The sequence below is a fragment of the Crocodylus siamensis genome, chromosome 6 (assembly GCF_052110815.1).
Source record: "Crocodylus siamensis isolate JL-2025a chromosome 6, ASM5211081v1, whole genome shotgun sequence".
Lineage (NCBI taxonomy): Eukaryota > Metazoa > Chordata > Crocodylia > Crocodylidae > Crocodylus > Crocodylus siamensis.
In genome coordinates, this window is record NC_143400.1 from 4,662,464 (window position 1) to 4,682,332 (window position 19,869).

The window sequence follows — 19,869 nt, forward strand, 5'->3', positions numbered from 1 at the left end:
CTCCGGAGTGACGGTAACGCTACCCCGTACTGCGCAGGCGCCGGGGGCCCCACGCTTAGCCCCCTGGGGAATGCAGTCCGAGCCGGGACCCGGGCGCTCAGCTTTCTGGGAGGTGTAGTCCTTGCCGCTCAGCTCGGCTCCGCAGCGCATTCTGGGAGATGTAGTCCGCGCGGCCGCTGGGAATCACGGGTAGAACCCCGGCTCCCCCGCCGCTGCTGCGGAGAACGCAGGTGTGCGCCCCGCCCCCCACGCTCAGAGCGAGGCCGGCTACGAAAAACAACAATTTTATTGAATGAAAAAGAAAAAAAAGAACAACTCTCCAAAATGGTCCCCGTCGCCAGGGTGACACGTTGCTGAGATACAGGAGTGAGGCCAGGAGCAGGCGCAATGGGCACAGCACGAGCTATGTACAGGGCTGGGCGCCCCGGCGTGGCCAGGGCGGCTGGGGCAGTGCTGTGGTGTGGCAGGAGTGAGGGGGGGCAGCAGGGCCGGGTGTGCCTGGCAGCGCTGTTTCTGCTGCCTGGGGCCCAGCCCTGGTGCCCCCAGCAGCTGGGGCACGGGGGCCGGGCCCAGGGCACCGCCTGCCCCGGTGGCGCTGACGGGGTTGGGGGGCTGGTGCCAGGGGCTGCTTGTGCTTCCAGACTGACCCGCGCTGCCTCCGTGGCCCCTGGGGTGCCTGCTGCCTCCGTCCATCCATCTATCGGTCCGGGTCTGTCCATAGGGGCCTGGGCGCTGTCCAGGCGCTCAGCCCGGCTTGGGCCCAAAGAGCCCGACAGGGAAGTGCTTGACGTGGGTCGGCCACTGCGGTGCCAGCTGGAAGAACTTGATATCGCTCCACTCCACGCCGTCGATGGAGACTGGGGGGAAGCTGGGGGTCAGCAGGACGCCTGGCACCCCCCAGAGCCACCCGCAGCGCGCGAGACCCGGACCCCGGTGCCACCTCACCCTTGAGCATGGTCTGCTGCTGCTTGGCGGAGCAGATGAGGCGGCTGATGCCCTCGATGACTTGGCTCTTGGAATCCATCTCCTTCTCCCTGGGCTTCTTGCTCAGGAAGATGGTGGGCACTGCCGGGAGAGGGGCAGGAGGTGGGCGAAGAGAGACTGCAGCCTGGCCCCAGGGTCACCCCCACCCTGGCCTGTGCGCCTTGTGTCCGGGGGAGAAAGGACTTCCCCACCCCTTTGTCCTGGGTCCCAGAGAACCCAGGTGTCCGAGCTCCTGGGGCCCCCTGTGCCCGGGTTACTCCCCACCCTGCCCAGCACCCCTGCCCTCGGCCCCCCCCACCTTTCTTGTTCTTCTCCTTGGTGACAACGGTCATGGCCATGGCAGGGGGTGGGGCGGGGGTGGGCCCGAAGCCGGGCCCCCCCTCGCCAGGCCCAGGCAGGCGCGACACCTGCACGGAGCGGAAGGCGCTCTTCAGCGTGTTCTTGTTGCCGGCCTCGCGCCGCCCGGGCGCCAGCCAGTAATCCACCTGCAGGCCGATGGCCTCGCCCTGCGCCCCCCCGGGGGACCTGCAAGGCAGAGGGCGTCAGGGACCCAGGGGTCTGGGCCCAGCCCTCAAACAACCTGCCTCAAGCGGGGAAAGACCCCAGGCATCCTGGCCCAGCTCTGACCACTCCCCCCACAGCTCTCGCTGAGCAGGGAGAGGGCCCGGGCATCCCGGCCAAGCTCTGACCAGCCCCTGCCACCCCCTTCCCAGAGCTCCTGGGCTCCCCTGCTCTGACACCCACTTCCCCGCCCAGACATGCCAGGGATGCTGCCCTGCGGAGGCATAGCCCAGCCAGCACTGCCCCCCTGGGGGTCTGCCTGCTGTGCCTCCGTTTCCCTGATCTTACCCGGCAGTGGCCAGGCCACTGGTCATGGAGGGTGACGAAGGCGGGGTGGCCCCGGTGTCCTTGGCCAGGCCTGAGCCGGATGGAGGTGATGTGGAGGGAACCATCAGGCTCAGCGCAGGCGCCTCGTCTCCATCGCCTGCAGGGAGAGATCCCAGGTGTCCGGGCAGCCAGTGCCCCCGCCCTGCCCCCGCAGGAGCTGCAGAGAGCCCAGGTGCCCGGGTCCCAGCCGCCCCAGGGCCCAGGCTGCCCCAGTCCCTGGCGTGCCAGACGCTGCACATCAGGGAGCACTGGCTGGGCATGGGGGGTGGCTGGGTCTGGGGGGCCACGCACCTGGGGCCGCAGGTGAGTCCTCGATGAGCCCGACTTTAACCACCTGCAGGGCAGAGACGGACACTCAGCTCTGCTCCTCGCCCCCTCCTCAAGCTGGAGACAACCCAGGTCTCCCTGCTTTCACTCCCCTCAACCCCTAATAATCCCCCTTCACCTCCCAGGGACCCCCGGCTCCCACCTCCCTTGCTCTACCCCCTACACCCCACTACCCCTCAGATCTGGGGGGAAAACCCAGGTGTCCAGGCTCCCTCCCCCGCCTTACCCCAATGAAGGGGATGAACTTCTGGTAGGAGTCCTCATCTTGGCTGCAGAGGAAGCACAGGGTCAGTGCCCGCCTGCACCCCGGCCCCCTCCCTCCTGCCATCGCACCCAGAGCGGGGAGACCGAGCCAGCAGCAGTCGGTGGCAGGCAGAGAACCCAGGTGTCCAGCCTCCCGGCCCCCACCCAACCCACAGGCCCCCACTCCTCTCCCAGCGCTGGGGAAGGAGCCGGGACTCGGGGCAGAGCTCCCCAGACTGAGGGGAACCCAGGTGTCCGGGGGGTGCTGTCACAGCAGAACAAGGAGCCTAGGAGTCCTTGCTCCTGCCCCTTGACCCACCAGCCCCCACCGCCCTCCCAGAGCTGCAGAGGGGACCCAGGCGTGTGGCCCCAGTGGTGCTCTGGAGGCTGAGGGGGTGAACCCGGGAGTCCGAGCAGCGCCATTAAAGCAGAGCAGGGAACATCCAGGCTCCACCTCCCCCGACCCCCTGCGCTCCCAGAACAAGACTGGGAACCCAGGTGTCTGGGGGGGGCGCACACAACTGAGGCAGAGGGAACTCACGTGCCCCTGCCCGCCCCTGGGGACGACACTCACAACTTGTGCTTGCAGGTGAGCATGGCCTCGGCCACGGGAAGCTGCAGTGTCACGGCAGCGCTGGCCACGTACTGCCCGATGCGGCCCACCACGTCGAACGGCTCTGGGGGGTGGATAGTGCCAATCAGCCTGGTGCACCCCGCATCCTGGCACCTACCCTCCGCCACCCACTGTCTGCCGGGCTCCGGGCCCGTCCTCCAGAGCTGGAATGCAGCCAGCTCTGGGGTGGGCTCTGGGCCCTGAGCAGAACTGAGATGCCAGGGGCTAGGTATACTCAGAACTGAGTTGTGGCTGGCTCTAGGGGGCACCTGGGGCTCAGCAGAACAGGTCGTGGTGCCGGGGGCCAGGTGTAACCGAGCTTCAGCCACCTGTGCAACGGGCATGCTGGGACCTGGCTCTAGCCCTCGCCCAGCGTCGAGACATGGCCATGTCTGGGGGGGCGGAGGTAGGCAGCCAGGTATGACAGAGCTGCAGCAGCAGGGGCAGGGCACACACTGCTCAGATGCAGCCACCTCTGGGGCTGTCGTTCCCCCCCACTCCCAGCTGTCCGTCCCCAACCCCTCACCGGCGCTTGGGGGCTCAGCCCGGCTGAAAAGCTCCCTCCAGGCAGCGTCCAGGAACATGGCGCTGTACCTGCTGTCCACTGAGCCCATGTACTTGGCCACAGGATGGGAGCCTGGGGAGCAGAAGAGGGGGTTAGCATAGGCACTCCCCTCGGAGGCAAAACGGGAGTCTTGGCTAGAGGTTGGGGCTGAGATGCAGCTGGCTCTGGAGTGTGGTGCTGGAAGCCAAGTATAACAGGAAGCTGCCCCAGGGGGCAGAAGCTGGCCGCACAGGGCAGGGTGCTGTGGCTGGTCGTGGGGTGGGTGTCACGGGTGCTGATATGCAGACCCCTTGCCCAGCACTGAGGTACAGCTGCTTCTGGGGTGGGTGTTGGGGGCCCAGCAGACACAGGTGCAGCTGCCTGCGGGGTGGGCGTCAGGGGCTGGATGCAACAGGCTGTGGTTGGAGGTGCTGGGGGCTGAGTTTATACAGCCAGCTCTGGGGGATGCCGGGGGCTGGGGCTGATGCTGCGGCTGGCACTGGGACCCGCTAGGTGGCAGGGTCGTACCCAGGGGCACGATAAGGAAGCGCATGTATCCCAGCCAGTCGGATGTCTTGCTGGCCAGCTGCTTCACGAAGAATCGGAGAATGGCGCTGAGGTAGCTCTGCCCCCCCACGGCCACCACCTTCACCGGGCGCGGCATCGAGGAGTTGCAGTTGCAGCTGGGAACAGGGAGGAGAGAGAGAAACAGAGACATACTGCAGCCAGGCTCGGGTGCAGCTGGCTCTGGGGGGCATGGGCTAGGTATAACATGAGGGGGTATAGCTGGCGCATGCAGCTGGCTCTGAGGTGGGGTGTGGGCTGGGTATAACATGATGCAGGGTTCTCTGGGGGAGGGCAGGGGCATTGATAGCCCATGGAGCTGGCTCTGATGTGGGGTGCAGGCTGGGTATAACAGCTGCATCTTGCTCTGGGGAGCACTGGGGGCTGGGTGTATCATGCTGCAGCCAGCTCTGGGGTGGGCCTCGGGGCAGGGTATAACAGGCTGCAATTGGTTCTGCAGTGAGCATAACGTGGCTGGCTCTGGGGTGTCAGGGACTGGGTGGAAAGGACTGCGGGTGGCTCGGGTGGGTGCTGGGTCCAAGCGGGGGCACTCACTAGCGCTGGATGCGGGTGAGCAGGGCCGAGAGCACGGCCTGCACCTCCAGCCCGGAGCACGTGCAGACCACCGGCTTCTTCTGCTCCTGCAGCAGCTCCGCCACATACTGGGGGGACGTACACGGGCATCAGGGAGGCTGAGCCAGAGCCCCCACCCCGCCCCCTCCCCGCATGCCACTGCGGGACACTACCTGGCCTTGCCAGTCGGCGCTGTGCACCAGGATGAGGCTCTCGGGCAGCCCGGCCTCCGCCACCAGGATCTGATTGAGCTGGTCATACAGGGCCTTGCGCGGGGCCTGTGGGGCAGTACTGTGACCTCTGCTGCACTCCCTCATCTAACCCCCAGCACCCATTACTGCCACCCCTTAATGCCCTACCCCCATGCGCCCTCCGCCTCCCCTCACCCTTGGTGCCAGCTGACCTGCGTGCCGTGGCCCAGGTCGGGCGAGCGCTCGCTGTCGGAGCTGTTGGTTCTCTCGCTCAGGGGCTTGGAAAGCTGGCGTTCGCGCAGGGGGGTGCTGCGCCTCTGCCGCGGCGTCTGCCCTGCCCCCTCCGGCCTGCGGGGACAGCGTGCAGGACTCAGGCGTCCGGGCACCACCCCCCCTGAGCCAGAGAGGACCGGGGCGTCCAGGCCCTGCTCGGCCCCCAGCCACCGCTCCTCTCCCAGAGCCGCGCACCCCGGCTCACAGTCCCTCCAGCTCCAATCCTCAGCCGCGCCCCCCGAGCAGGAGCAAACCCGGGCGTCCGGCTCACCTGGGCGAGGCCAGACCTTGCATCTCAGCTTTGCTCTTCATGGGCGTCTTCACCTTCTCGGGCACAGCCAGCGCGGGGCCCCCGTCCCCGAAGGTGTCCGGCTCCCCAACCTCCTGGGGAATGGGCCTGTCATGCCTGGGGCAGAACCTCCCTGCCCCCCAGCCCAAGCCCCTGTCCAACCCAGGCCCCTGCCCCTCAGCCCGGCCCCCTGCCCTTCTGCCCCCCACGGCCCAGCTCCCACCCCGTACCGGGATGTCGGGCTCGTGCAGGCCCTCGTCTGGGGTCCGGCCTCGTGCCACCTTCCCCTTGTCGCCCACCTCCATCTGCAAGGTGCCCACGTCACCGCTGGGTGCCAGGGAGCCCAGGCTGGGTGAGGCGGGTGCCTGCCCCCATCTCGTGAGGTGTGGGGAGGCGGCTGGGGCACCATGCCTGGCCTGCTGCCGGGCCCCTGACCCCCAGCGAACGTGCAGCCCAGGCGTCCGGGGCCTGGCTCCCAGCAGCCTGGCGGCACCCCCTCCCACAGGAAGCGCAGAACCGGGCGTCGGGGACTCGGCTCCCTGTGGCTGGGACGCACCCCCCATCCCCGCAGGCGTGCAGCCCAGGCGTCCGGGGCCCGGCTCCCAGCAGCCTGGCGGCGCCCCCTCCCATAGGAAGCGGGCACACAGCCCAAGCATCCCGGGGTCTGCTCCCTGCTATGCCCTTTCCACACTGGACATTTGGGCAGAGCCAGCACCCTCTGGAGGAGAGAACGGGGCCAGTTTCCCCCCTCCCCTAGGGCAATGCTGCCCCCCCTGTGCCCGGAGAGCAGGGGGCATCCGTGTCAGGTCCCACAATCCCGTGCCCCGTGCCCCCCCCTGCCCTGGCCCCAGAATCCCTTGCTCATGCCCAGCACCCCCCCCTGCTTTCCCACACTCACTGGGCTGCCAGCCTCCCTCCCCAGGCTGCCCTTGCTGTTGAGGCTCCCGATCTCCGTCTGGGAGCTGGACTGCGACATGCCCTCGAAGAATGGCCTGTGAGGGATGAGAGGGGGCATCATGGGGTGGGCATCAGCCTCCCAGTGCCCACTGTGGTGCCTGGGGGGTCAGCAGGGCCCCAGAGGCCTGTGACCACCTGGGGGGCTGGACAGAGGTGTTAGGGGTGGGGGGTGGGCGTAGAGGGGGTTCTGGCAAAGATGCCTCCTCCCAGCCCTCGTGGAGCAGCAGGATGAAACCCAGGGGTTGCAGGGCCTGAGTCAGGAGGGGCGTGTGGGGCAGCTGTGGGAGGCACCGGGGCAGGGAATGGGGCTGCCGGTTGCAGCTGGACAGTGGCATGGGCTGGGGGGCAGGAGCAGGGGAGTGGGAGCTATGCCGGGGCAGGGCCATGCACTGGGGGCGCAGCAGGGCTGGGCCTAGGGCCGGGCGGACGCTCACTTGAGCTTGGGCTTGGGTGTGCTGAGCACGCTGTCGGTGTCCTCGAGTTCGGGGCCGCTGTCACTGGGATTGTACATCTCCAGGCTGTCGTACAGCTCATCCAGGTCCTCCTCCACCTCACGGATCTGCTCCCGCGACACATGCTCCAGGCCGAAGCCCACCTGCCACAACATGTCGGTGTGGCACCCAGGAGTCCAGGGCCTGGCCCCCGGCCTTCCCCCCCTCCCCAAACTGGAGAGACCCCAGGCATCCGGCTCCAGCCCCCGTTCTTATTCCCCAGGCGTGCTCAGAGCATGCAGAGCCCAGGCATCCAGCTCCCGGCCCCCACGCCGTGCCCACAGCCCCGACCTACCTCGTCCGAGACCTTGAAGCGCTTGAGCAGAGCCACAAACTTCTGCTTAATGTTTGGCTGCTGTGAAGAAAGGGGCGGGGAGTGGTGAGGAGGGCTCAGGGACAGGGTCCTGCACACACGGACATGGCCCTGCCTGGACATGTGGGCACCAGCCCACACATGTGGACATGGTCCTACCCAGGCACGCAGACATGGCCCAGACATGTGGACACAGCCCTGCCTGGACACACGGACATGGCCCAGCCATGAAAGGTGGACATGGCCAAAGATACACAGACCTAGCCTGGCCCAAACATGTGGACGCGGCCTAGACGCACAGAAACAGCCCTGCCTGGATCCACGGGCACAGGCCAGACACGTGGACATGGCCTGAACATCGGACGTGGCCTGGCCCAAATGTGGGACGCAGCCCGGCTCCACAGCCAGCAACGGGGCTCACCCGAGTGATGGCTGAGGCTGAGGTCATCTTCCTCCGCGTCTTCTTCATCTTTCTCAGCTCCTCGTCCTCATAGAACAAGTCCTGGGGGGGGACAGCGCTGGTCAGAGGGGCTCCCGCCCCAAGCCCCGCACCTGCCCTTGCCAGGGCCAGGGGCACCAGGCTGCCCAGGGCACTCAGCCCCTTGTAGGGGGCGGCCGTGGGCATCCATGGGCACCCGCTGCCCGTCTCTGGGGGAGGCTGGGAGCAGGGGTGGGAGCACCTACCTGGCCGTGGAGAGGGTCGTCGCTGCCCTCCTGCTCCGACGAGAAGCTCTCCTCCTCCTCCTCTGAGTAGTTGTCGATGTCGGGGGAGCGGTCTGCAAGACACATGGGGGTCAGACCCTGCCCCGGGACCCCTGTTCCCTTGGGCATTGCCTGGGTAGGGCCTGGCCCTGGGAGCTGGAGCCCAAGATGGATGTCCCACCTCGGGTGGTGCCCAGGCCTCAGCTCTGAGGTGGCCAAAGACAGAGCAGTAGCATCTGGCACGCAGGCAACAGGCCCAGGGGCCACCAAGCCAGGGCCTGGTGCGAGGGACACGGGTGTCTGGGACTGTGGGCACCTTCAACACGGCTGCCAAGATGGCAGCCTGCCTCCGGCACTGCCCAGGCCTTGGCGCTGGCAATGAGCAGGATGCTGGGGCAGTGGGTGAGCCAGGTCCGGGCAGACAGGGCTGCCTGGCCCCAGGGGTACCTAGTACCCAGTGCCAAGCCAGGGCTTGCCGGCAGGCATCCAAGAAGCTTTGGGGGCAGGGAAGGGAAACCGAGACACGGGCCCCTCTGTGCCCTGCCAAGCCAGGCTGGGCAGCTGCCCGTGTGGGTGCTGTACCTGAGAGCTTCTTGAGGCCCTCGTGGTCAATGGGCTGGCTGGACAGCGAGTAGATCTTGATCTCGGCCACCGTCACTGACACGTCCTTCACACTGCTGTGCAGCCCCAGCACCAATGCCCCCTCGCTGGGGTGCTGCATCACCTGAAGGCAGCGGGTGTCAGGCGCGGCCGGCACGCTGGAGCCGCGGCTGGGCCAGGGCCAGGGCAGGGCTATGGGACCGGGGCAAAGCTGGGGTGGGCTGGGGGGTCCCCACAGTGCCAACCCCCTGCTCACCTCAGCCATGTTGATAAGCCCCACGGCCAGTGTCTTGTAGCCCAGGATGGTCCGGTTCTTGTAGCGCTTGCGGCGTTGCAGCATGATCTGCAGCTTGTTGGCATCCCGCTTCAGGAAGTGCGGGTACTGCGGGCACCAGGGTGTGAGGTACCAGCCCCTGCCGCCCCCTCCCCCCAGCGCCAGGGCTGGTGCCCCCGACTAGGGGCCGGCATGTGGCTGCCCCGTACCTCCCTCCCAGCCCGGTGCAGAGCCCACCTGCAGGGAGAAGGTGAGCTGCAGGTCCGTCTCCACCAGGCCGCTGACCGGCAGCACAATTTCATTGGAGCGCAGGATCCGCTTCGAGCCCTGGGGGCAGAGGGACAAGGTCATGCATGAGCCCCCCCCATACCCTGAGCCCTGGGCATAGGGCAGAGGAGCCAGCCTGACCCCCTCACCCCTGGGGCAGTGGCAGGGTCACAGCTACAGGATCAGCTCCATGCTGGGGCAGCAGGAGGGGCTGGGGGTGCCACCTGAGCCAGGGCAGAAGGAAGCAGTGCCTGCCACTGCCAGGGGAAAGGGCACAGAGCAAAGGCAGCTTGGGGCAGGGGGGCCCTGACCCACAGGCCAGAGGCAGAGTCCCCCGGCTCCCCTGAAGCACCCCGTCATGTGGCCCCTGATGCCACCCACCCTCAGGCCTTGCTGGCCCCCACCCCTCCTGCCTCTAACCCCCGTGCCCCCGGCCAGGCAGACCTGTAGCTTGACAGCGATGACAACAGAGCTGAGGTCCTTGTCCATCTCCTTCAGCATCACCAGCTTCTTTAGCGTCAGGCTGAACAACCTGAGACACGTGGGGCTCCGCATCAGTCACAGCCTCAGCTCTCCCCCAGCTCGGCACGGCCCCCCGGGACCCCCCGGCACAGCACGGCCTGGGATCCCCGGAGCTCCCCTGCCCGTCCCAGGTCCGGTGGGACCAGCTACCCCAGGGCCTTCACACGCCCTTGTGAGCCCCCGACACGGCCACTGAACGGGGGTAAGGGGCCGGGGTGTCTTCCCAGACTCCTGGGTCCTGCGAGCACGCGTGCGTGCGTGCCCCGGATGCCTGGGCTGCATACATGCGTAGGCACGTCCCGGATGATTGGGCTCCGTGTGCGCGCGCATGCGTGTCCCAGACGCCTGGGCTCCCTGCAAGTGCGTGCGTGTGGCTGCATGTGTCCTGGATGCTGGGCTGCATACACGTGTGTGGGCATGTCCTGGATGCCTGGCTTCTGTGCATGTGTCCTGGACACCCGGGCGCTGCGTGGGTGCGTGGATCTGGTAGGCACCAGACCCTTGCGCGGAGCCGAGTCCCTCAACAGGGAGCCCATTAGCGCTGCCAAGCCCCCAGCCCAGCATGCAGCCGCTCCCAACACCGCCCAGCCTCGGCCCAGCCTCCTGCAGCTGCAGCAGCCACAGGAGAGCGGCTGGAGAGCCCAGGCACCCACCCACCCTTTGGGCCGGACACCCGGTTCCCTGGGGGCTCTCAGGGACCCTGAGTCCAGCATGGGAAAGCCCGAAGGGCGCAGCTGCCCGCGCCAGGCTGCCTGGATGGGCGGTGAGGGACCCAGACCAGAGACCAGCCCTAGGCCCATCACCCCCATCTCCACTTGCCCCCACCATGGCCAGAGGGCAAAAATGGGCTGATCCTATTAGTGTGGAGGCCAGAATGGGCTAATGCCAGCACAGGATAAAAGTGAAGGTGGGGCATGTTGGGTGGAGGAGCAAGGGCCCCTGGTCAGGGGAGGATCGGCTGCCTCCAAGGGCAACTGAGGCAGCTACTGGCCCAGCCACTGCCCCTGGCTGGCACCCGGTGCTCTGGGTGGGGGGTGGGGATCCCCCGCCCTGTCCTCTGCCCCGAGGCTGCCGGCTTTGCGGGGCGGGTCCCCGCGTGCCCCCACAGGCCCAGTGCGAAGAGGAAGTGGCGGCTCAGATGCCCCGAGTCACCCCGCCCCACCCGCGGACGCTGGGGGCAATTGGGAGGGCTGTGGGGCACGTGCTGGGCCCGGCCCCCAGATCTGAACCAGCCCAGCCTAACGTGGGAGACCTCTTGCAGCACCCCCAGGTCCCTGCTGTGGAGGCAGGCGCAGCCCCCATGTCTGGGATGGGGATCTGATTCCTGCCTGACCCCCAAAGCAGCGTCCTGCTGGTCCTAGGAGGAGCTGCCAGCCCCTGTGCCCCCAATCCCCTGCACCAGAGGGAGGCAGTGACCGGAGGGGGCATATCCCTACCCAGGTTAGGCAGCATCAGGCAGGCTGTAACTGGGGGTCATGAGGGTGGATCAGGCCTGGGGATGGGGCACCTGCTCCGAGGCGGGTCAGAGCAGCTCCCCCATCAGTCCCTGTGGATCCCGTGCCTGACAATGACGCACCTGATGACTTTATAGGAGGCTGCAACTGATGCTGGGGGGGTGAGTCAGGGCACCTGCTCCGGGCCTCCGGGGCTGCATCCGGCCCGGGCTGAGCTCACCGCCAACCCCACCCCGGTCCAGCTATTAGTTTAACAAGCTGACATGTCTAAACATTTCCCCGCTAATGAGACCGAAGCTAAATATTTAGATGCAATCACCTCTGGGCACAGGAGCTGACTCAGTCCGGTGATCAGCTGTGCCAAGGAAAGGGCAATTATTGTATTTCCTGTAGGACCACGCGCCACCCAAATGCTTCTGCACCTTGCTTTCTGGCGGAAAATAAACGACCTTGCCTTGAAAATGCTGGTAAGGATTTTGGCAGGCAAGCGCGGTGGCTCCTGCATCCTCAGGCCTCTGGTCCCCGCACCCCCTTGTTGAAGACGCACACTCCCAATGACCACGGGCTGAGTTTGGGGGGGCAGAGTGCATACTGTATGCAGGTAAATGCTGCCCAGGTGACTGGGTCTATGAAGGCCGGCATGGTGGAAGGGTCTCAGCGCAGGGCTTGGTCTGAGCTGGTTTGTGGGTTGGAGGCGGTGCACGCGCAGCACCTGGCGCTCTATGGCACCTTTGAGGCACTGAAGTGCTGCGCCTCAGACAGTGCCACGGGGGCCAGGAGTGAGCCCCCAGCCTGGCCTGCCCTGCTGGGGATCGGGAGGCTTTGGGGGTCCCCAGGGCTGGGGGGCGGTGATGATGAGGGGCCACGGTGGAGCTGGGAGCAAGGACCAGGCTGGCTGTAAGCGAGATCCCTTGGACTGATCAAGCAGGGCAAGATGCCAAAGCAAGAGACTAAAAGGGGGCAGTAGAGTTCTGGCTGTGTACCAGAGCAGCCAACTGGAGTGCAGGGGGCAAGGAGCAATGCAGCATGGGATGCCTGGAAGACTGACCAGGCCCTTACGGTGGCGGCAAAAGATGGTGGCAAAAGCAGACGCAGCCCTGGAAGATATTTGGGCTGAGGCACCTCCCATATTTCTCCGCATACCACACGCCCACCCCTGCCCTCCAAAATCGAGGGGTGGGGGAAGCCGGGCTGGCCCAGCCCCCTGCCTGAGGCAGCACCAGCCCCATCCAAATCCTCCCAGGCGGGTCTAGCTACTCAACAGCCCCAGCACCCAGCGATAAGGCCCAGTGCCCAGGCACCCAGAGCCCCCGGTGTTGCTCCGGGTGAGGCCGGGGGGTGAGTGCTGCCAGGGGAGTTAAAGGCACAGGCCATGCCCCCTCTATACCCCCTCAGGGGCTGCACTGATCTGTCCATGGGAGACAATTCCTTCCTGACCCCAAATGCAGATGACCCTGAGCAGAGGGCAAGGTCCTCTAGGCAGGACCCTCCAGGTCTGATCCCAGCAGCAGCATTGGCACAGCCTGGAACAGAAGCACGGAGACGCTGGGCTCTAGGGGCAGGTCCTCTCTGCTCAGCAGGCGCAAGGGGTGGGGCCCAACATTAACCCTTTCACAGCCACGGCGGCACAGCTGGTGCCTGGAGCTGGCCCGGAGCCTCTCGAGGGGAGGAAACAAGGTTGACACTTTGTGGGAACCTGGGGAAAGACCAAGTCGCAGGAGAGCAGCGAATGCCTCGCATGGGGCTGGGGCTGTTGCCACACCAGGAAGTTCCTGGTCTCTCGTGGGGGGGGCTGCGCCCCTGGGAGGACTTGCTCTGCGTCACACAGCCCAGCCACATTCTCCCGGCACCGAAGTGTGGGGTGTATCGTGGGGGCACGAGGTATACGAGGAAATGTGGGCCAGGGCAGGGTGGCACCAAGCCCTGCTGCCCCCATGCTGGTGTGCAAGGGGTGATGTTGAGGGGCAAGGTCAAAGCAAGGAGGCGGCAGGGCTTAACCCCCCCCCAAACACTCAGCCACCCCTGCCGCCCCAGACAAACCAGGTGGTTACGAGGTGGGTTCATCACTTCCTGCCACCTCTCAGATCCCTCCGCCGGGGGCTCTTTGGGGCGGAGGGGAGCTGGGGTTTGGGATCGCAGGGACCCATGATGTCGAGCTGCCCACAGGCCCAGGGAGCCAGCAGCTGGCGCGGGCAGGCCAGGGCAGGGCAGGGGGGGACGGGACGGGGCAGGTGGCTGCGTGGGCAAGTGCGCCGGGTACAGAGGAGTGTGGCAATGCGCGGCCGCGGCACTTCCTTCCGGGAGGTGGTTAATCGGGCGTGCAGAGCTGCAGGGCAGGTCCCATGGCAGCAGAGCCTCCTCGTGCTGTCCCAGGCTGGGGGGGAACCGGGTGGTGCGGAAGACACTGGGGTCTGAGGGCGGCCGGGTCTCGCGGACCACGTCCAGCCCGGCCCCCCGGCAGGATCTGATCCGGCCGACCCAGGCCCAGACCTGTCCAACCTGCTCTGAAAACTTCACCCAGATGCAACGGGGGAACATCAAGTGCCCGTCCCGCACTGGGGCTGAGGGCTCTGCCCATGGGCGCCCAGCTCTGATGCCCCTGGAGCCGCCAGGCAGGGCCCTGCCCCTGGGGCTCAGACAGGCCGATGTGAGCAGGGGTCCAAATCCTGCCTGACCCTCCGTGCAGCGCTGGGCTGCTGAGCAGGGGGCAGCACTCTGCCTCCAGCCAGGGACAGCCAGGTTTGACCCTGGCAGAAGCATCAGCACCCCACACTGCTGCGGTAGGTGACAGGCCTCGACACCCGGGATAGCTGCAACAAGGGCTCTCCCCTCACAGCTTTAGAGCTGGGGACCAGGACAAGAGAGAGAACAAATCGCTAGGGCTGGAACCTGCTGGGTTAACCCCCGGCCCGGGACATCCATCCCTTGAGGCACCCAGGATCCACCCTCCCTTTCCAGGGCTCCCTTGGTGAAAGTGACGGGGAAGGACTGGTGATTTCAGAGCCTCTGAGGGCACTGGGTCTGGCCCAGTGCAGGGCCTCTGGGCCTTGCCACACATTCACACGAAAGCTGGAGAGAAACCAGCTCTGAAGCTGTCACATGTTTTCAAGCACTGACTTTGTGGCTGGATGGCCATTTTTATGGCGTGATCATTACTTGGCACGTGTGGCCGGGCTACGTATACTGCACAGTTGACCAGTTAATTGTGTGCTACATGTAACGGGCCCGGGAGGGCACTGGGTTGTGTGTTTTGGAGCTCCTGAGGGTATTGGCTCTTGCCAAAGTCAGGCCTCTGGGCTGGGCCCCTTCAGTGTCAGGGGTATTTCTGGGCACAGGGTGAGGAGAGCAGAGATCAGGGGCCTCACCCCAGCCCTGGAGATGAACTTTGGCAAGGGGGGGCTCTTCCTCTAGCACTGGAGATGGGATCGGGGTTCCCCATGCCCAGGGGTCTCCAGGTCCAGAGGCAGGCACAGGAGCTGGTCCTGAGGCCGGGTGCTCAGAGCTGTGCATGGCGCTGGCTGCTGGGACATGGCTGCTGGGGTGGGGGGGGGGAAGGGGGCATTAACTGTGCCCAGATGCCCCGGAACTGGCTGCACATGAGATCTCACAACCTGCCCCATGGGGACCCCAAAGGCCAGCCAGCGCCCTCCCCCCCGAGATGAATCCGGGACCTGGACGGCCACCAGCAGGATCCCAGGGCGGGGACAGCCCAGCCCGCCGGAGTCCGTGGGGCCTCGTTAGTTAATTGCCAATTCATCGTGGCGCATTAAGAGCCGCGGGCATCATTTATTCAGGAGCAGAGGGGCCTGAGGGCTGGGAGCAGGCAAGTGGTGGAGACAAGCTGGGGGGGGGCACAGGATAAGAGGAAAAGGATGCTGCGTTGCTATAGTGACTGCACAGGGAATGGGGGGCTGGGCTGGGGTGCATTCCCCCCGCCCAGGCAGGGGTCTGGGGGGCTCTGGCCGACCCCCGCAGCTCCAGTTAGCCAGGCACGAAGCTCCACTTCCTGTCCCAAAGGAGCAAGGCCTGCCTGGCTGACACACACACACGCCTGTCACAGACAGGCCCCACACGTGTGGGGCACATGCCCCTATGTCACACTCCCCCACCTGCCCCATCCGTGTCTGTCAGACAATGCACATGCACACATGTGCAACCCGCACTGAATCCACCTGCCTGCCCACACACGCATGTCACAGACAATGCACAAATGTGCAACCTGCACTGAATCCACACACGCATCACAACAATGCACACGTACACATAGGCAATCTGCATAAATCCACCTCCCGCTCTATGCACATGTGTCACTATCTATGTGCACACACATGCAATCTATGTGAATCTACACACCTGCCTCAGACACGGCTATTGGACAACTCACATGCACACACACACAATTCACACGCCTCCCCGCCATCCACATGCACCTACATACAGTCCATCCCCACCCATGCATACACCTGTCAGTCTGTGCACACTCATGTAGTTCATACACCCAGGTCACACCCCTCACCCAATTCACCCACCCCTATACATGCCTGTCACGCCAGCCACATGCACCTGCAGCCCACCCCACACATGCACATGCTTGTCACAATCCCCATACACACCACGCACATTCATGCAGTTCATGCATCCACGTCACCCCCACCAAATCCACCCGCCTGTCACATCGTCCATGCACCCACATACAGTCCACCTCGCACATGCATATGCCTGTCAAAGTCCATGTGCACACGTGCAGTTCATACACGCACGTCATCCCCCCACCAAACCCACCTGCTTGCTGCACACGCATCATCCACATAGAGCCCACCCCCCATGCAAATGCCTGTCCCAGTGCCCACACACACACATGCCATTCATACACCCATGTGCCAGCCCCCACCATATCCACCTGCCCACGCACACACCTGTCACAGTCCACTCGCACCTGCACTCCACTCCCCCCAATGCCTTTCAGTGGCTGCAAACACAGATCCACACATAGTATACCCCCCCCCCACAGAGGCAGATGTCTCGCTAGACCCCCTTTTAGATCAACTGTGGGTTTACCCTAGCACCCACCTAAAGATGGCAGATGCCCCGCGGTGCGGGCTGTGTGGTGGATGCGTCGCTAGGTGCCAGAGCGAACACATGGTGGGGCAGGGCAGGCTCCTTTCCCATCAACATGCTGTTCACTCTGAAGCCTAAGGAAGACCTGGCCCAGCCCCTGCCGGGAAAGGGGGCCGGGCACCCCAACACTGACACGATCGCACCAGGCCCCCAAGTCACTGCGTGGGGACAGTGGCAGAGCTTTCGCCAGCCCCTGGAGCTGGCGAGTGGCCCTGGGCCCCTGCCTCACTACAGTGGGGACCCGAACAGTGGGCTGCCCTCTGAAATGCCACCCCTGCCGCGCCGCGGTCTCCCCCCCAGGCACCAGGACATGCCTCGCCCTGCTTAGCTTGCCCGCGCGGGTGCCAGGGGAGTACGGGCGGTCACAGGGAGCAAGGAGGGGCCGGGTGCCAGGAGCGGGGGGCACAGGGGCCTGGCACCGCCCGGCCCATCTCACCAGCAGAGCTGTTGTGCTCACGGGGCAAGACGAGCTGGATGGGGCAAGAGGCATCCTGCCGCCCCTATGCCAAGGGTTTACTGCGCAAAGGCTCCCCTGGGCTCAGATGGGCGGGCATTTACTTTGGAACCTAATGATGGGCCTGCAGGGCACATTTTGGGGGGAGGTGGGTTTAAAACCAAGTGACCCACTCTCACAGTGGCAACGCCATTACTCTGAAACCCACTGGGAGTGTGTTAAGGGCACACTTGGGGCAGGAGGTGGAAGGACCAGGGAACCCCCTCCACAGTGACCGTGTGTGTACTCTGGACGCTAACGATGGGATATGGAGGGCACACAGGGGTGCAGGAGGGGCAAGACCAGGTAATTCCCCCCCTTAGTGACAGCATGCTCACTCGTGAAGCTAATGAGGGGGTATTTTGGGCACACTTCAGGGCAGCAGCCAGCAAAACCAGGTAGCCCAAATTACAGGGGGGTGTTCACTCTGGACACTAATGATGGCAGGTGAAGGATACTTCTGGGGGGTGGAAGGGCAGAACAAAGTGCCCCTTTTAACAGTAATCGTGTGTTCTCTCTGGAAACTCATGAGAATGATTGCGAGTTAAGGGCACACCTGGGGCAGGGAGATGCTGTCTGCAGCACCAGGCGACCCTGAGCAACAGCACGTTCGCTCTGGTGCCTAATGAGAACACACAGCAGGCACGCCTGGGGCTGAGCAGCTGATGCCCGCCAAACCACATAGCCTCTTTTCCTACCAACAGGCTCTCACTCGGGAAGCTAATGAAGATGGGGCCTGGGACACCCAGTGCCTGCATCTCCTTCCTAGACGCCGGGTGCTCACTCTGGAACCTAGCAGCAACACGCAACGCGATGTAGGAGCAAGGCAGCTGGGGCCAATGCCTGCAAACCTTAGGACTGTTCACGCTGGCACCGAATGATGGCAGGAAGAGGGCAAGGTGGGGCAGGGGGGACAGCTTCAAAATCACAGAACAGCTCCTAGTGGCATGTACGAAGGCAGAAATAACCGAAGGGTGCGAATGGCTGCAACCAGGCCCTAACCCGAGCTCTTTCCTACCCCAGAGAGGAAATCAGCCAGCAGGATATCAGCTCTGAGGCCGAAGGCCAGCCAACGAGGGGCTGTCAGTGCGTGGAAGATGATGGGACTCCACGTGAATATACACATGCAGCATCAGGGCAGTTCCAGGGCACCAACCCCGGTATATATTGCAGTATCCTACCTTATTTATATGCAGCTCCATCATACCGCATACTGCTGCGCTTTCGCCGCATATATTATAACTCATCTCCACGTTACCACGCCAGTTTCCCTGGTGCAACGTTACCGTGCACCGCTGGGCTCTCACCACGTACATCACAACATCCCTCCATGCTCATGTGCAGGCACTTTGTTCATGGACCGCTGCGGCCCACTGCTGTTCCATTACTGCATACATTATGATCCATCTCCATAGTCATATGCAGGGGCTTCGTTAAGGGACGGGGGCCTTCCCTTAACGAAGAGTGGAGATTGTTAGTCTAGCACAGCACATGATGTTATCTGGCCCATGGTATATTCAAGGCAAGATCTTTAAACTTGTTCTGCCTTCCCAAAACAAGGCAGTGGGTGTCTTGGGGGGGGCGTGTGGTATGCCAGCAAATACGGTAATCCCTTATTCCTATGCAGTTCTTGTGGCGGGGCAGGGCTCTGCGGCCTGCTCTGCTGCATGGATTATACATACTTCATCTCCGTGCTCCTGTGCACTTCATGAACAGCAGGTCATAGCCTGCTAACGCGCTCTTGCAACACATACTAGGAAGCGATTCCATGTTAACAGGCATGTGTGCCATTGCTGGCATGTCGGACGGGCTCAGGAGCGACTGCTGCATGCATTATTGTGGGCAGCCGCATGAATATGCAGGGAAATCATTAACGGCGCGTTACAGGAAGCCGAAGTGCTATTACAGGCTATCGTATAACGTGCCCGGGCTGATAAAGATTTATAGCGTGCAGCAGTGACAGGACACGTCGTTAAGCGAGTGGAATCGTTTTGTTTCTCGGCCGACAGGCGTTACATGTCACGAACGCGAGGGCGCCAATGTTAAGCTACTACATCCACACCACGCGTGCACGCACATAATTAAATACGCTTCTGCTGACACCGGGAGGGCTTCAGGGGGCACAGCTTCGGCCTCACAGCCGGATCCTAGCAAGACCCCCCCCGTTGGTGCCCCTCACTCCCGACCTGCCGCCCCCTGCCCCAGGATACCTCCAAACCCTCGTCCGCATGGGCCCCATCTTGGGCACTCAATCTCCCAGCCCCTAGAGGCGCCGGGCGGCTCGGGGGGAGGCACCACGTGGGGTGGGCCAGGACCCCCGGCAGCCCAGCCCCAGGCCCCTGCTCAGCAGGGGGGTCCCAGCGGGGCTGGCGCTCCCCGCAGCACCAAGGACTCCACCAAGGGCGAGCGGGCAGGGACGCGGGCCTGCCCCCCGGAGCGGCGGGGGCCGTGCCAGCGGGGTCCAGGCGCTGGAGCCGGTCTGCTGTGGGGGAGGGGCCAGCGGCGGCCCCGGCCCCCCCGCCGTGACCTCACCGCCGGGGTCCCGCTGCCCACAGGTGGCCCTGCGGGGGGGGGGGGGGCGGGGCCCGGGGGTGCCCAGGGCGCGGCCGCCCCCCCTCGCCCCGGGATCGGGCCCCTTCCCCCGGCTGACCTGGGCACGCAGCTGGGCGAGCTGCGATCCACCTCCCACGTCGCGTACAGGTTCATGTGCACGGGCCGGCCGCCCGGCGTGCCCGGCCCCGAGCCCGGCCCCGGCCCCGAGCCCGGCCCGGCGGGGGGCGCGGGGGGCGCGGCGGGCGGCGCGGCCGGCCCGGGCGGGGGCTGCGCGGCGGGCGGGCCGGGGGCCGAGCCGGGGCCCGGGCCGCGCTGGGGGCCGCCGCCCCCGGGGCCGCCGCGCTCCGCCATCGAGCGCCGCCGCCGCCGCCGCTGTGGGAGGGGCCTGGCGGGGCGGGGGCGACGCCCATTGGCCGCGCGCGGCCACGCCCCTGGAGGAAACGGAAAAGGGGGGGGACCGGGGCGAAGGGGGGGGTCACGCGCCGCCGCCGCCGCCTCCCCCCGCCCACCGGGGAAGCGGACGCAGCCGCGGGGGAGAGCGCGGGGCCCGGGCGCACCGAGACACGGACACAGCCATCGTGTCAGTGCGTGGCACGGCGCGAGATGCGCACACGCACACAGCGAGACGAGTACACA

General features: G+C 65.3%; 1 protein-coding gene across 3 annotated transcripts; it reads right to left on the minus strand.

Annotated features, from left to right (window-relative positions):
• Window positions 1–268: 268 nt before the first annotated feature.
• PACS1 (phosphofurin acidic cluster sorting protein 1) lies at window positions 269–19,604 on the minus strand. Of its 3 annotated transcripts, none has more exons than XM_090054947.1 (24): window positions 19,331–19,604; window positions 9,538–9,625; window positions 9,064–9,153; window positions 8,809–8,934; window positions 8,535–8,676; window positions 7,935–8,026; window positions 7,672–7,752; window positions 7,233–7,289; window positions 6,881–7,041; window positions 6,388–6,481; window positions 5,720–5,794; window positions 5,472–5,584; window positions 5,140–5,275; window positions 4,910–5,014; window positions 4,719–4,825; window positions 4,128–4,282; window positions 3,582–3,692; window positions 3,017–3,119; window positions 2,426–2,468; window positions 2,164–2,206; window positions 1,834–1,969; window positions 1,283–1,509; window positions 946–1,065; window positions 269–857 (listed from the first exon to the last, which is right to left on the minus strand). In XM_090054947.1, exons 1-24 carry the CDS (start codon window positions 19,582–19,584, stop codon window positions 745–747), a joined length of 2,772 nt encoding a protein of 923 aa, XP_089911073.1. In that variant the 5' UTR covers window positions 19,585–19,604; the 3' UTR covers window positions 269–744. The 3 variants fall into 3 exon arrangements, with proteins under 3 accessions (XP_089911073.1, XP_089911074.1, XP_089911072.1); XM_090054948.1 differs by having other exon boundaries at window positions 5,472–5,581; window positions 7,233–7,292; XM_090054946.1 differs by having other exon boundaries at window positions 7,233–7,292.
• Window positions 19,605–19,869: the final 265 nt, after the last annotated feature.